At 42.4% G+C, this 16,860-nt stretch overlaps 1 protein-coding gene across 1 annotated transcript; it reads right to left on the bottom strand.

Moving 5' to 3' along the window:
• Window positions 1–646: 646 nt before the first annotated feature.
• LOC134617089 (uncharacterized) lies at window positions 647–16,110 on the bottom strand. The gene is made up of 6 exons (XM_063462261.1): window positions 16,053–16,110; window positions 12,554–12,850; window positions 12,186–12,470; window positions 11,194–11,283; window positions 3,492–3,541; window positions 647–3,093 (listed from the first exon to the last, which is right to left on the bottom strand). Exons 1-6 carry the CDS (start codon window positions 16,108–16,110, stop codon window positions 2,881–2,883), a joined length of 993 nt encoding a protein of 330 aa, XP_063318331.1. The 3' UTR covers window positions 647–2,880.
• Between the last annotated feature and the right edge of the window lie 750 nt (window positions 16,111–16,860).

Here is a 16,860-nt window from a genome sequence, read left to right as displayed (position 1 = left end):
GCCACACCAAATTCCTTTAGACAACATACAAACACAGTTAACATATTACAAACACTATTCTGTCCCTCCTGTTATTTCTAAGATATGCCTTTTATAAGTTTGTTATATAGCAGGTCATAATCATCCGTTCTGTAATTGATTGTAGCAACATGTCAGAAAAATATGTTTATTCCTGATCTTGTCTGGTCAAAGCCTGCCATCTAGTGGTTTGACAGGGTAGCACCATGTTTGAGCGCAAGCAGTGATTTTCCTCCCAGCACTCGACAGGGAAGGTCCATTTCTCTGTGTCTCTGTTAATTCCTGCATCTGGCGCTCTTGAAAAGGCATAATCTGTAAGTGTGGCAAAACGATTGATTGTTCTCACTTATTAGTACCTTGTTCAGCAAAGTAATGAGTTTGTTGTGTGTTTAGCGAGTCTGTTACATTACTAGCACAAGCTAGCTGTTAGCCCTTTGTTTAGCCTGCTAGCATGAAACATACCAGCATGTGGTGTTAGCTGTATCTCTTGAAATGCTACGCGGGTGCAGTGTTGATGCTGAGATTGTGTAGTGACTCTTTTCATAAGTCAACAATATTTAATGTAATCTTTGTGTATTTGTATGGAGAGTGAATACACTGTATTCTGTTTCTGTTGTTACAGTTTTACAAAATGAAAAATATGGATCAGTAAAGCTCTGAAGAATGCCACACGGTTTCCTGAGTGTTTACTGAAGCCAGTTAATGTTTAGCTCTCTGCATAAGCTGGATAGGGACATTCAGCTGAGGGCAGAAGAAACACTGAGACCCCCACTCAGGTATCCCCTGGGGAATTTCCACTCAGCATCAACTTCTCTTTGTCTTACTTTCACAGCTGAAGTGGGGGAGGGTCTCCTAGAAATCTACTCCTATGTTTATGACACACTCAGGCCTTTATTACATCAAGGGCAGTGTCAGTGTCTCTACAATAATTCTACATCCTACCTAACACATTTCTAAACTGTCAAATAAGCTACGCATATCTTCAAGCCATTATGCACAACTGGAGAAGACCTGGAACAGAGCTGAATGTTCCCAGGAGTGACCAGCCAACCAATATTACTCCAAGAGCACACCAAAGAGGTCACAAAAGAACCCAGAACAACATTAAAGATCTCCAAGCTTCACATGTCTCAGTAAAGGCCAGAGTTCATGATTCAACAAAACAAAGAGACTGAGAAAAAGTGGCATCCATGGGAGAGTTCAAGGAGAAACCCACAGCTGATCAAAAAGAACACAGAGGCTTGTCTCACATCTGTGAAGAAACAACTGAATCCAATTGAAACTGAGAAGTGTACACACACACACACACACACACCTACCTATGCACTCATAATTAGTGTTAGATGCATCTGGTTTCATGTGGTTCATGTGACATATACTTTCAGGTGCATTTACAGACATCCAAAGATAAGTGGGAAGCATGTGATCAGTGACCTTTAGGAGATATGAGTTATCATACAGGTGCCACGATCTCCCGGATATGTATGGACAAAGGGGATGGACACTATATACAGTGGCTTCTGAGGTCGTCACAGAGCAGCTGTATTTGTACTGACATTAGATTACACACAGGCGCACTCTATTTAGTCATTAGCACTCATCAGGCAATGTCTATGGGCAACTGACTGCACTCAGACCAAAGAGGGCTGAATAATTACGCACACCCCACTTTGCAGTTATTTATTGGTAAAATATGTTTGGAATCATGTATGATTTTCGTTCCACTTCTCACGTGTACACCACTTTGTATTGGTCTTTCACGTAGAATTCCAATAAAATTGATTCATGTTTGTGGCTGTAATGTGACAAAATGTGGAAAAGTTCAAGGGGGCCGAATACTTTTGCAAGCCACTATATACTGTAGTTAAAAGTGTCATGTTGTTCTTCCTTTTTGCATGCTAGAGGCACCCACATACATGTATTAAAGTCTCTCAAACTGGCTTGATGTTCATCTCTTTATTGTTTCAACCTCTACAAAGAAAACACATCATTACAGCAGTCAGTCTGACTAGACAAATAAAAAATAAAGAAAAAATTGCTTTACTGTTTTCTCCATCACTGCCACAACTGCAAAAAAGCCCATACAGACTATACACGTACGGTTACTCTTTTTTCACAACCACATGACATTTTTTATAAGTCTGGAAAAATGGCCATTGGTAATTTATTCCAAATAGACTAATTTATTAGTGTATTTATCTGTATGATTACGTGTGCAGCTCAGTGTGATAAAAGGGATGTTACCTTATCTGCCTTTGAATAGTTTCAAGTTTAAATGCATCCTTATAAATTGGCATCTCATTTTTTAAGACTTACATGTACTGTTCATGTATTCTCCTCCTCTTTGAGAACTCTGCCATTTTTACCCAGTTATAGATAGTTTCACATTTTCAAGACTGGTTCATCTTACAGCATTTTTAAAGTTAAAGAGAACTGCATTAGATTTCTGTTACAAATTGAATTTAATGTTATTAATGTAACAACAGTGCACACTAAATATTGTAGATATTGCAAAATAGCCTGTATGTGCATAGACTCATTGGTTCTCAGCTGACTCTACCTTCTCTGTTGGTATGTCTGTAAACTCTGTGACCATTTAATTTTCTCAAAAACAAGACTTTTAAAGAATAAAAACAGGGCCAACTTTCTCTGCTAATTCAAATTAAGAGAAATATCCAGCTACCTTTAAGTTAGACCACAATATCACTCAGCAACCAGCCTCTCGTGTCTAAACTGAGCTACATGTGAGTGAACAGACTCATTTCCCTTCTGATTAACATGTTTCTCTCTTGATCACAGTAACATGAACATCCACATTTTACACATATGATCAGGCAACACTGTTGATCATTATAAATACAGTTATTGGTTTTCTTCAGGTCTGGGTGTTTGTTGTTGAACTGTAGAATTGGGCTTTGCAGCTCTGTCAACCTGAGCATACACCGTCTCTGGCTGAGGGATGTTTTCAGATTTTTGTCCAGTATGAAACGCCACCAAAGCATAAGTAGATGTTGGAGAATTACATGATTCATGTCGTGAGGGAGTCTGATTTTGAGTCTGGCCTGGCGTGATCTCCTGCAAATAAATCACAAGTGCTTTGTTAAGGAAATTTAAAATTTATCTTGCATGTTTATACAACAATAACCCAGGAAGAAAATATCACAAACAGTGATGTCTAAATGTGGCAAGAAGCATACGGTTGGATCTGCATCAGTAGACTAGATGGAACAGTTGGTGTAGAAAGATGGGGTTGAGTTTAGAAAGTAGTTTGTGAAACAATGTTTGCTCATGTGTAGTTGTAGACTTATGAAATCCAGAAGTGTGGATTTCAGTTCAGTTTAAAATTAAAAGGATTTTGTTCAGAAACAAATCTGTTTTCAATAATTTAATTCCTCACAATTAAATAATTTGTTTGTACAGTTTTGCTGTAGTGGGACAGTTTTTTCTTTTTTTTCAAAAAAAAAAATGCTTACCTCAGGAACTGCATATATAGTATTTTCCTGGTTCCCTCTTCTACCTTTATCTGTAAGTCAGTCATAAAAAATAGATTGACTTGCTTGAAATTTATATTTTACAAGGGAAATTTTATGTCCTTATTAAAGTGTTTACACAAAAAAATTATCTTGCTGTAGCTAAACAGAAGCGATATAGTGGACTAAAACAGAATAAGATTAATTCCAGATTTTGTATGTTAACTCATTGTTGCATAGAACTTTGATACAACCCTGTTCTGCCAGTAGACTGTAAACAGATCAGTCTGCTTTAAAAAAGAAGAAAAAAAAGAAAAAACTCATCCCTCTTTGCAGGCAAAGTGATTTTCATATTTTTACAGCTTTCACTCTTGGATAGAAAGAAATGCAGTGTTTAGAAACATGCCTATGGAACTTGTCATAGTCCCAAAATTCCCAAACAACAACAACAACAACAACAACAACAACAACAACAACAACAACAAACAGCTGCATACTATTGTGATGACGGCACCATTATTCCCACGTATTTACAGAGTATACGTTACATATCAATTCAGCACCGACATTTATCCTCTTATATAATGTTTGAGTAGTTTGAATTATATCCATTTATAATGCAGAAAAGGTTTATCTGGAACTAATGGAGTCTAATAATGAACAAAGTCCAAAACATCCTTCTTTAAATAAACAAACATGACACCATTCTTTTTTAAAGTGGGCTCCTTGATATTGAAAAATGCTGGAGAGTTAAAGAGTAGGCAGATAACAAAAGATCGTTTAAAACCAGAATCTTGCCAGCAAATGGCCAATTTTTCAGTCCTGTACTGCCTTTCCAAGGGACAAGGGACTCATTTCTGCTGTGGAGATCCATAAAACCCTGAAAGTCATTCATCTACAAAAATGTTTCACCAATTCAATCCCTACAGTTCACAGCTAATTTTAAAACTAAGTCTACTGATCATCATTTACTCAATCTCCAGACTGATAAATATCTCAAAATATTAAACTTTTCAATTTGGAATTGAGAAGGATATATTAAGAAAGTGCATATTTACATAGGCAGTGCAAATTTCAGTTGTTTCTAATGAGTAATGACTTAAACGACTTAAAGCTAATAAAAACAATATTTTTTTGTTCCTTTTTTTTTTCTTCTTCAGATAATTTTGGTACACACAGGTGGTGCACAGGGGACACAAATTTTGGCAAATAGAAAATAACTGAAATACTGCCTGCCCTACAAAGGCTTTATACAAGTTAGTTTTATTTAAACAGTGTTTGTGAAGGAAGTGGCATCCTTTGGTAACATGAATGGGCATAATTACTGTTAGAAATAGATGCACCCCAGTAGAAGCTTCTGACTGGGGGAGACAAGTGACTGACAAAGCCCCAAGTGTTAGGGTGCCTGGGTCTTTGCCCCGTGTTTTGTGTTTTTGGTTCTTTGATTTTGTTTATTTCTTTATAGTCCGTGTTCTTTGTCTTATGGGTTGCTGGATTATTTTAAGTGTAGGTTCTCTATGTGGGTTTTGTTAGAGTTTTAGTCTTCTGGTTTTCTGTCTGTGATCCATAGTTGCTGTCTCTCCTGTCTGCTTTATCCCCTTGTCAAGTCAGCGTCTCTGTGCTATGTTTCCTATTTTACTTTGAAAGTCCGTGTCTCATGTTAATGTATCTGGTTTTGCTTCCTTTGTCTCGTCAGCCCTGATTTGCCCCAGCTGTGTTCCAGCCTGCCTTTTGAGTTCACAATGGCCGTTTATCAATGCCCAAGTACGCGAGTACGTACTCGCGTTCTCGGTGACTACGTACCCGCCGAGAACGCACGGGAGTACGTACCCGCCGAGAACGCGAGCACGGACTCGTGGGCCGTTTCTCAATTCTCAAGTACGCGAGCACGGACTCGTGATTTGTACAGTCGGAACACCAGCGTACGTGATGATGTCACAGGTCCGGAGTTTTTACTGCCGTCCCCTCTTAATTTAACTGTAAGTAACATGTTATGAAGCTTAACTTTAATCACAGCCAAACCAGTTTACTCAGGAACAAATAAAACACTGAAATAAACCAAACATCAACATTTAGAAGTGATCTAAGTGACTTATATATCATTGTTAACCTCAGTAGTGAAACCTCTATTAATAAAAATAGTGTACATGTACATACGTGTACATACCTTAATAAAAACAAGCAGGTGAGATGTTAGAACGCTTTTATTTCTATTCTAGTGGACACTCAATACTATAGACAGCTGCTGGGGTTTCTTTAACCTGAGTAGTGAGAAGTCCGCGAGCGGTTTGGGGGGGGGGGGGTTGGAAACGATGTGCCGGGAGTCTGCTGTTGAGTTTTGGACGAAATGCATTCTGGGATATTTAGCTGTCCCAAGTCTACACCGATGCATGCTCGATAAAACGGGCGGATCGAGAACACATCCGGGACTTTTTCGCGTTCTCGGCGTGATGTGTACTTCGAATTGGAACAGTACTTGGTCTCCGACTGATGACATATCACGAGTACACGAGAACGCAAGTACGCACAAGTACGCATATTGAGAAACGCCCAATTTGTCTCCAGAGTCTGCACTGTGGGTCCTCCATACCTGCATACAGCCTAAACATGACACCAAGATGTTAGCCGCAGTGGCAGGTCACTGACTTCTTCTGTATCACACACACGGAAATTAAGTGACTGTTGACCAAGAGTAGCGGATCCAATTTTTTACAATGGTCACACTCTGATTTAACGGTCTTTGCTCAAGTCTAGTGGCAAATATCCTATTTAAGCTAAACAGTCGGTTGTTAAGTGATGACGTATGAACCCTACTTCCGGGTCCAAACTACTCTGCGTTTATTAAGGCTATTGTGTTGTTAACATATTTTAATTCTTTGTATCTTGTTCAATTGATCAGTGAGTTTTTATTACCACTATTTATCATCAGCAGGTTTTAAAGTTGAGTTGTTGTTGTTGTTGTTGTTTTTGTTTTTACGATGTAACTACAGCCCAACCCATGCAGCAGTATATTAATGACGAACCTCATATTGTGGATGAATTATCTCAGTTGTTCTCCTCTTTAGATGGAAACTAGCACACTAACTTTGAACTCTGTTAAACTTCATAAATTCTGTTTTCGTGGATGACTGGATGTTAACTTCATTGTTCCATCTGGTAAAGCAGCCACACTGATCATTTCATTACAGACGAAAGAATTTAGACAATTTGTAACTCTCAGTGATGCCGCAGTGTTCGTTTGACTTTGTAAAGCAAAATAAAATTTTATTTGTAAATACCCTTCAAGACAAACATCACAAAGTGCTTCACACAAGTTAAAACATAAAACCAAAAAATTAACCAAAAGCAAGTTTTAAAAGAAGCAGAAGCTGGGACCAGAAGCTGAGTTTGGACCCGGAAACGGCTAATGACGTCAGACTTAAAGACTGGATAGCAACTAAAACCAGGGAAGTCTATAATTTAACAAGTACACTGGCACAGCTGGGGACCTTTTTCCCAGCCACGCCCTGTCATTCTTTCCAGTGGTCTTTGACTTCTTTTTTCAAAGGGGGAAGGAAAAAGAGAAAATTAATAATTTCCTTCTGAGCACTTTGTCCACCTTTGTTTTATAATTATTATGGCTTTGTTATTATTTACTTAAGATTGTTATTCCTTTTTAATTTACTTTTTAAATCTCATTTGAGATCAAATGAACACATTTAAAAGTTACCTAATCACATGACAAATGTGTATTTGTATAAAGTGTATGCTTGAATTCAAAATGTAATTTGTGTGTACTTTAAGTAGTAGCAGTTCTCTAGCATATCGAGACTATCTCTCCACACCGTTACATATTCCATATGTACGGGGTACGACCCCCCCCCTTGGTCGTGGCGTGTGGATATTTCTTTAAGACACTCGGCACGCCCGGCTACGCCCCACAGCTTACGTATAAAACAGCTGTGCGGACGTGACACCGGTGATCGTTTGATCTCCACTTGTGTTGTGTGTGTGTGTGTGTGTGTGTGTGTGAGTGAGTGAGTGAGTGAGTGAGTGCCTTGAGAGTGCTGTATGAATGTGCGTCCGTCAGGAGCGTGCTTCGGCATCCTCCGTGGGCGCTGCCTTTCCCCTGGTAGCCCCGGTATTCCCCCTGTATGCCCTGGTGTTCCCCGGTATTCCCCTGGTATACCTTAGCTTGGTTCCCCCCTAGCTGGCCCTTGCTTTCCCTTGGTTGGTCCCCCTTCCCCGGCATATCGCCTTGAAAAAAACAGACTTATGCGCCGGACGGACCACGCTGTGCAGCTGCCGGCTAGCAAGTAACTCGGCTACAGTGAGGAAACACAGCAGGGACACGGCTTCAGCGTTCAAGCATACGCAGTCGCCTTGGCACTGTGCAGCTCGGCTGCTATGTGTGTTAACACAGAGGGGATACTGCTTCAGCATTCCAAGCTTTCGCTGTTGGCCTGCTTAACACCGTGGGGAATAAACAGTGGGAAATTATGCTACGGTTCGTGCCAGCTAATCGTTAGCCGACCTGCAAGTTGCATTCCAGCCTGTTAGCCTGTCTGGCGTGTCGCTTGGCTCCGGTCAGCCGACCAGGGTTGCCTGATGGAACTGCCTGTCTACCCTGCGGCCACCTTGCTATGAAGAAGCTGAGGGGCCTATGCGGGCGTGCGGAGATGGCCGTGTTCAGTTGAGGCGGGGAGGACTCTGCGCCTAGGCTCAGCTGTCCTCCAGCCGCCCTCCTCCCTCCTGACATCCTTTGAGTTGGGCCTAGTGGCCAGCACTGCTGCAGGCTATGTTCCCCTGGCCTGTTGCCCATGCTTCGCCGGCTTCATACGCCAGTCGGACCTCGCTGCGTCTGACAGCTCGGCTTGCGGTTGACAGCTCTCCGGCCTGCAGTGCTGGCTCACTGTCTGGCACGTTGCCCAAATGCTGCAGGTCCACGTGGCCGGAGGGGCCCGCTCAGTGAGCTGCCACTCCCGGCGAGTCAAGTCCCTGACTGCACTGCAGCTCCGGGCTGTCTCCCCCTGGCGTGTTGCCCGCATTCGCCTGCTTACGCGCCAGTTGGGCCTCGCTGCGGTGAGTGTGCGTTCTCCAGCCTTTTTTAGCTGGGTTCTCTCTGGCATATCAGCTGCTGCAGCTCCTGGCTGTGTTCCCCTGGCGTATTGCCCGCGCTTCGCCAGTTTAAACGCCAGCCGGGCCTCGCTGTGTCTGATTCTTCAGCCGGCGAGTGAGTGTTCTCCAGCCTGCAGCGCTGTGCACGAGTGTCTCATTTCGAAGTTCACTCCTGCTGCTCCCCTGTCTGCGGACAGCACTAGCGACCGCTTAGCCCTGGGGCAGACCTTTGGGTTAAGTCCCCGCTTGGCCTTCAGCGGGCTGGACTGCCAGCCCCCCCCCCCCCCCCCCCCGTCTGCAGACTGCTGGGCGGCTCCGTGGTTGGATGGACCCTACAGGTCGCATCCCTGCCTTGGCCCTACGTCTTTGCAGCTGTACTGCTGCTGAGGGCTGTTTTCCTCTGGCGTATAGCCCGTGGTTCACCGACTCACACACCAGTCGGACCTCGTTGTGTCTGATACGTCAGTCGGGTGTTTTCCAGCACGCAGCGCTGGCTCTCTGTCTAGTGGGTTGCCCCTGTATTGCGGGTCACATGGCCAGCAGGTGCCCGCTCAGTGAACTGACACCTCCTGTCTGTCCGTTAGTGTCTCATCAGGCCCCCTCTGCTGGCCCCCTGTCTATAGACACCGCAGAGTGCTTGCTATGCCCTAGTGATGAACTTTGGGTTGCTCCCACTTGGGCCCTCAGTGGCCTGAGCCACCAGCACCTCCCCTGTCGTGGATGGTGCAGGTCAGCTGCTCTACTCCTGGGACAGGCCCTGGGCCTCGTCCTACCTCGGCCATCCACTGAGTGGCCGAGCTGCTGCAACACGCTCTCTCTCCCTGGCACTGTGTCACTCCTAGTGCCAGGCAGGGATCTGCTGTGACTTGACTTTTCCAGCTGGCGGCTCCGCCTTCCCTTCTGGGGCGTCATCCGCATATCGCGGGCTGCTGTCACAGCGATAGCCAACTGCTGTGTTCGAGTGGCTTGGTAGGCTGTGTTGCCCTGGCGTGTCGCCCGCGTTTGCCGGCTTACACGCCAGTCGCACCTCGCTGTGGCGAGTGGCATTCTCCAGCCTAGTGTAGCCTGTCCTGTCTGGCGTGTTGCCCGCAGTGCGCGGTTCACATGGCCAGCAGGGCTCCTGTCGTTCCTCGATTGGGGCGGCTTCTCGGCTCTGATCGCAGCTAAGCCGCCGCCGCCGCCGCTGCAGCTGCTGCTGCTGCTGCTGCTGCTACTGCTGCAACTGCAGGCTGTGTTCCCCTGGCGTATTGCCCGCGCTTCGCCGGTTTACGCGCCAGCTGGACCTCATTGTGTCTGATGCTCAGCCAGCGAGTGAGTGTTCTCTAGCCTAGTGTAGCCTGTTCTGTCTGGCATGTTGCCCGCAGTGCGCGGTTCACACGTCCAGCAGGGCTCCTGTCATTGCTCGAGTGGGGCGGCTTCTCGACTCTGACTGCAGCTTAAGCCGCCGCTGCTGCTGCTGCTGCTGCAGCTGCAGGCTGTGTTCCCCTGGCGTATTGCCCGTGCTTCGCCGGTTTACGTGCCAGCTGGACCTCGCTGTGTCTGATCCTCAGCCAGCGAGTGAGTGTTCTCCAGCCCGCAGCGCCAGGCTCCCTGCAGGCGCTTTGCCCATTACATGTTGGCCGGGCCTCGCTGTGTCTGATAAGCCAGCCAGCAAGTGTGTTGTGCCGCTTGGCCCTGGGGCGACCTGCGAGTCGCGGGTTTGCCTGTGTGTCACGGACTTACACGGCCAGCACGGGGACGCCCAGTAGCTGGGGCTATGTGTCTGACCTCGAGTGTCTCACTGCGAGTTCACAGCTCGGGGTGGCTTTGGCTTTGAGGATGGACGGGTCACATCCCAAGCTTCACCTGCGGTTGCTGGCTGTGTTCTCCTGGCGTGTTGCCCGCTTCGCCGGCGTACACGCTAGTCGGACCTTGCTGTGGCGAGTGAGAGTTCTCCAGCCTGTAGCGCCGACTCTCTGTCTGGCATTGCCCACATGTCGTAGGCCTATGCAACCAGCGGGATGCTACTTGGCAGCTCAGTGTGCTGCGTCCCTGGCGGTCTGCCTCGCGGTTCCCGGGCTGACCTTGAGAGGCCAATCACTTGCGGTCCTGTGTCCTGCACAACCGATTCAGGCCAGTCTAGCATCTGCAGACTGCTGCCTCCACCCAGTGGCTCGGCCTTCGCATTGCGAAGCCCTGACCAGGGTGGTGTCTCTATTGGTGCGTTGTCACTGAGTCCCGGCACCTTCACTGTCGGCGGTGCACTGTCTCCTCGCAGGGTGTCTTACAGAGTTACCCCGTACATATGGAATATGTAACGGTGTGGAGAGATAGTCTCAATATGCTAGAGAACGTACGGTTACGGTGAGGCCACTCGGAGACGCGTTCCGATCAAACTATCACTGGTGTCACGTCCGCACAGCTGTTTTATACGTAAGCTGTGGGGTGTAGCCGGGCGTGCCGGAGTGTCTTAAAGAAATATCCACACCCCTTGACCAATGGGGGTCGTACCCCGTACATATGGCATATGTAACGGTGTGGAGCGATAGTCTCTCACTAAGAGAACCAAGGTTACACCGTAACCGTATGTTTACTGATGTTGCTGAAAAGAAACACCACGGGAACTTACATTTTAGGAGTTTCCATGTTCCAAAGGTAATGAAGACAGTCAACAAGGAAACACACACTGAAGCTGTAATTATGGTGGCTAAACTGGCAACTGTGAAGAAAGTAAAATATTATATTACAGAAATTCTGACCAAATTCAGTACTGGGATTTATTTAAAAAAAAAAAAAAAAAAAGATTTAGAACATGAGCAAATGTTTTACTGATCACTACAGTATAAAATGACGTATATATGGTTGTGACAGTTTGCTTTTTCTTTTTTCTTTTTTTTTGACAACCATTAACAGTCAGTCAGTCATGCCTAAATTCAGTTTGGAATCACCAGATAACTTAACCGACCTACAGTGGCTTGCAAAAGTATTCGGCCCCCTTGAACTTTTCCACATTTTGTCACATATCCATGTGTTAGAATGGCCCAGTCAAAGTCCAGATCCAAATCCAATCGAGAATCTGTGGCAAGATCTGAAAACTGCTGTTCACAAACACTGTCCATATAATCTGACTGAGCTGGAGCTGTTTTGCAAAGAAGAATGGGCAAGGATTTCAGTCTCTAGATGTGCAAAGCTGGTAGAGACATACCCTAAAGGACTGGCAGCTGTAATTGCAGCAAAAGGTGGTTCTACAAAGTATTGACTCAGGGGGCTGAATAATTACGCACACCCCACTTTTCAGTTATTTATTTGTAAAAAATGTTTGGAATCATGTATGATTTTCGTTCCACTTCTCACGTGTACACCACTTTGTATTGGTCTTTCACGTGGAATTCCAATGACATTGATTCATGTTTGTGGCTGTAATGTGACAAAATGTGGAAAAGTTCAAGGGGGCCGAATACTTTTGCAAGCCACTGTAATTACATGTCTTTTGATTGTAGGAGGAAGCTGGGGTAATTAAGAGAACCCACATAGACATGGGAAGAACATGCAAATGCCACAAAGAAAGGCCTTTGAAAAGGTGGTAATTTTAGTTACTATTACTATGACCTTTATTCTTACCTGTCTTTGTTTCACAGTAAGATTTGAGCACCTTCATGGTCTGATTCCAGCTCACTTTGTTGCTGTGATTACAGTAAATGGTGTCTTGCTGCAGGTAAACAATTAGAGAGGAAAACATTTTTGTGGCATTCAAATCCTTTTCCTCTGCCTGAGAGCAGTTTTTGCCATCACATCTAAAACTGCTGCTGATGTTAAAGTCCACTGTGCTGCAGGTCACAGTGAGGTTACAGGAGTCTGAGCTCTTGGACACAGCTTGCACTGTCAGCTCAGCAGGAGTCACTGGATCTGGGAAACAAGAGGTGTGTAAGTATTTAAAACCGGTCTATGATGTGTGAACATTTCAAAATAATAATGAAAAAGAAACCGACCTTGAACAATGACCTTGTATTCAGCTATTCTTTTCTCTGTTCCTTTAACTACAATTGCAATATAATCTCCACTGTCGTTTCGTTGTATATTCATTAATAGCAAAGAGTAATTTTGTATATAGAGCTTAGCCCTTCTTTCATAGTTGTCATCCAATATTGGATCTTTTCCATAACTGATTTTACCAACATAGTATGTGGAATTAAACTTCCAGTGAAAATCTGTCTTTGGGTCAAGTTGAGGTTTATTTACATCCAAGAGTAAGTCCTGTCCATGCAGCCGATACACATGCTTGAGCCCTAAAAGAACAGAAAAACAAACACATCAGTGCTCACTGTGTGGCAGGCAGAGTCGGACCCAAATGCAGAAGTTGAAAACTAGAGGTAAACTAAAAGGCAGCTTTATTGCTGAACGTAAGGTAGAAACATGCTGCAAGGAATGACAACAATGCACAAAGGGAGACTGACAAAATCAATACACATACACAGAATAACCAGGGAACAGGAAGAAATTTAGATTTGGGAAGTAGAACTAAATACAAAACACAAGCGACAACAGGTCACCAAAGTGAAGCAGAAAATGACCAAGACTGGCCCAGACACTGAACTTGACACAGACAGAAGGCAAAACACGGACATAAGACTGGGACAGACTGAAGACAGAAGGAAATCAACATCATCTAATGAGGAACCAAGGACAAAAGAAAAATAACAAACTCAGAAGCACCAAGAAACAATATCATACTCATCATACTCAAGCATAAATCACACTTTAAAAACCAAAGAAATATGATATCAGAAAAATTCAAAAGCCTGAGACCATGACAGAACATCAGAATAGTGAGCATGCAATAACAATCCTCTTAAATCAAATGCAGCTTTGTATTATTATTTATTATTATTTATTTGTTTGTTTGATTATTTTTATTATTGTATAGTCACATCCAATTGCTTTTTGTCTTTGAAAAAAGCAGTCTTGTCTAGGAAACCACCCAGAATATATCTATGCAGAGTTGAGAGGGGGGAAACAGATATGCAGCATTACTTACATGTATGTCCTCGTGAAATGCCCACCAAGATCCCATTCCCACAGAGACCACAAACCACAGACAATGAACCAGAAAACAAAATACCCTTAAAATGAATGAACAAAAAGTATAAAGTGTTTTAATCTGATTTAAGGAAGTTATTCCACTTTGATTGTTTTCATTGTTATATGCCGGAAAAATGCAGAGCAGCTACCAAAACTTTACTCCCACAGACATCAGTTATCTTATTAATGGTGCTGGAGCCTCACTGACTATACCAGAATACTCTGGATCCAGGATTGATTGATTCATTCATACAATTTATAAGTAAGAACCTAAAAAGGAAGTGGCTTTCCAGTAATTTGGAAGACCGTTGTCTGATAAACTAGTTTACTGTGAAAAACAAAAAATATCTAGCTGGAAAAATAAGAAATGATTACAAATTTCTTTGTTGGGTAGGCTACAACGTTGAAAAGAGTCAGAGCTCTGTTGAGCCTTGTATTACTTCTGTAATGAATTTATGACTATCTTTATAAATAAAATACTAAAATTAAAAAATTATTTATCACAGCCTTCCCATGGCTGTTCAGCAAATTTATTAACTTCTCATATAGTTTTAGACTGCTTCTCTCCCATTGATCTCCCTGAGCTATAACCTCAGGAATTACTGTTTTTTGGACTCCATCCCTACAAAACAGTTTACATAAGTCTTACCATTAATTATTGCTTCAGTTTTTTTTTTGTTTTTATTTTTAAATAAGATCAATTTATCTTATTCTATGTTTTATGTATCACAGGCCTTTAAGGTGGCTTCAATTAAACTCATAAATCTTTTTCTTGAAGGCTTAGCGAATTAAAGATTACTTTGTCATCTTCCTTAAAAAAATAATAATAATTACAAATTGTTGTAAAACAGCTCTGTGATCATTTGCAGAGATTCACTATAACACAAAAATGGCACCAGTGAATGTTCGTTTGGCCTCTGTGCTTGTCCTGTTAGACCTCACCATCCAATACTGCCAATAACAACATCTTACCACAGTTATCAGAATATAGCAATAGGTATTGCTGTGTTACGTTCATGTTTACTTTATATATGAAACACTGGATTTATTTTCATTGCTATTAAGATGATACCCATTTATTTTTAATCTACGGATGAAGATCATATCAACTAGTTAAACTACCATGACAAAACTAGTTTTTAAAATATTTGACAAAAAAAACTGCATCTGGTTAAACATGGTGTTCAACCAGATACATACTGAAAGGGATTACTTTCTTTAGTAACCCAGGAATGTGCTCATTTAAAAAAAATTAGGACTGCCTTATTTCATCTGTGCAAGATTACTAAAATAAGAAACATGTTGGGTAATTTTGAATAGTCCATTTTGCTTAGGAAGGTTCCAAAATGAGTGAAGTGAGCTATATGAGTATCTGTGTAGTGGACATAATAAGAATTGTTTCAACTGTTCAGCTGCAAAGGAAAGGAAGCTTTAGTGTTTCCTTTAACTTTAACAATAGGTGCACTGCAGTCATACTCTATGAAACGAGAGGAGAAAATACTGTCCCATAATTGATAATGACGGACTAGCTGAGGATTTGTGAAAGCAAATGACTGGACGGTGGTGCAAAGTAACATAGATTATGTAAACATTAACTATAACTCCATATTTAATTTAATGCCATAACTTGCAAAATCTTAGACATTGTTTTCTTGCATTGAGAAGATTTATGTAATATCTCTAAAATGAGATTATGATACACATTGACTGATCAAATTGTATTTAAGGCTCTTTATAATTCAGTTTGCATCATCATAAATATATTTTTGCTTCAAGTTAGCTGAGGTAAGTGATGGATCAAGAGAAGATCACGACACTGAGGCAAATTACTGTGATGCCGCAGTCTCAGGGTGATACCAACTGTAAGGCATAACTTAAGAAGATATAAGATACAGTACACATAATAACCAGCATTCTGGCATAAGCGGCACACTGACTAAAACGCGACAACGACAATGCGGGAGGGAGAGCGGTGTCTCCTTCTCATAAAGTTTTTCAAAGAAATTTCTGTTTATATTTACAGTATTACCAAATATATATAACCTACAAGTGTTCCATGATTCATTTGTATCGCTACTTTGTATTTTAAAGTACATTAAGTACTACATTTTAACCATTGTATTATTACAAAACAATGTTAATATTGAGTAGATTATCCTAGTAAAGCAGTATTAATTTGTTTTTGTTCCTCCCATCCCCCAACAACAAATGTGAGCAGATATTCACACTACTAACTGAACATCTCAGTAGAAACTACATTTAACTGCATAATATTGAATTTGATTATCATCATGACTAAAATACCGACATTACTAAAAACATAGTAATTTTTGTTATTTGATTTTTATTGCTAAAAGGTCTTTAAAAATAACAACACAGTAGCTGTGGAAAAAAATAGCAAGTTCTTACCCTGTAATTCTATAATATAGAGCAAAAACAGCGCAAGCAGGACTACACCACGAGTCATGATTCTCTCAACTGAGCAATGAAGGAAGTAGCATAACGTTATCTCAGACCACCCTTGTGGTTCCTTTTCTTTTGTTCTGTGCTGGCTCAATGAAGCGTTTTTAGTTTTTATTAGAAATGTTTCAGTGAGTAATAAATAGCTTAAAGAGGCTTTTCAGTCATGATTTTTTACAAAATAAGTAATAAAAAGGTTATTTTTAAGTGATTTGAGCTATACAAATGTATCTTTGGCATGTGTCAGTGTCACAAATGGCATCAAAGAGAGACAAAGACATCTAACTAGATCCGCCCCCTTTATGACTGGACCAAAGACAAATGATCATGTTAGCAAAGCTGTGTTTAGGAGATATGTTACATATGTACAGACTTGCTGATAAAGTGATTGTTAGAGTGGATTCTTAAATGTTTGTCATTTTTATGCTTGCCATCCATTTCTACATTGTTTAACTGTGAGGCTGAAGTGTTTTATCACAGGGAACATCCTTGTGGAGGTCTGTTTGATGTTTGGTAGAGCTTCCTGCCCTTTGTATGGTTTCACTGTGTTACCTATGGTAAACCATACATTGGGTGTGGGGGAGACTACCCTCTTTATGACCAAGGATGTTCCCCCTGCTTTTAGGGTTTATGACCCTTTGATCAGCAGGAGGGCACCTACATACACACACACACACACACACACCTACCTACACACACACATACACACACACACACACACACACACACACACACACAAACACACACAGTGCCTCGT

Source organism: Pelmatolapia mariae, linkage group LG18, assembly GCF_036321145.2.
Source record: "Pelmatolapia mariae isolate MD_Pm_ZW linkage group LG18, Pm_UMD_F_2, whole genome shotgun sequence".
Taxonomy (NCBI): domain Eukaryota; kingdom Metazoa; phylum Chordata; class Actinopteri; order Cichliformes; family Cichlidae; genus Pelmatolapia; species Pelmatolapia mariae.
The sequence above is the reverse complement of the archived record's forward strand: the minus strand, read 5'-3'. Positions and strand labels throughout refer to the sequence as shown.

Coding starts and splice junctions, on each gene's coding strand:
- LOC134617089 (XM_063462261.1), bottom strand. CDS start 16,110: ATGACTCGTGGTGTAGTCCTGCTTGCGCTGTTTTTGCTCTATATTATA. Junction 12,851..16,052: donor CTATATTATAGAATTACAGG/GTAAGAACTTGC, acceptor CTGTTCTTTTAG/GGCTCAAGCATGTGTATCGG. Junction 12,471..12,553: donor ATACAAGGTCATTGTTCAAG/GTCGGTTTCTTT, acceptor CTTGTTTCCCAG/ATCCAGTGACTCCTGCTGAG.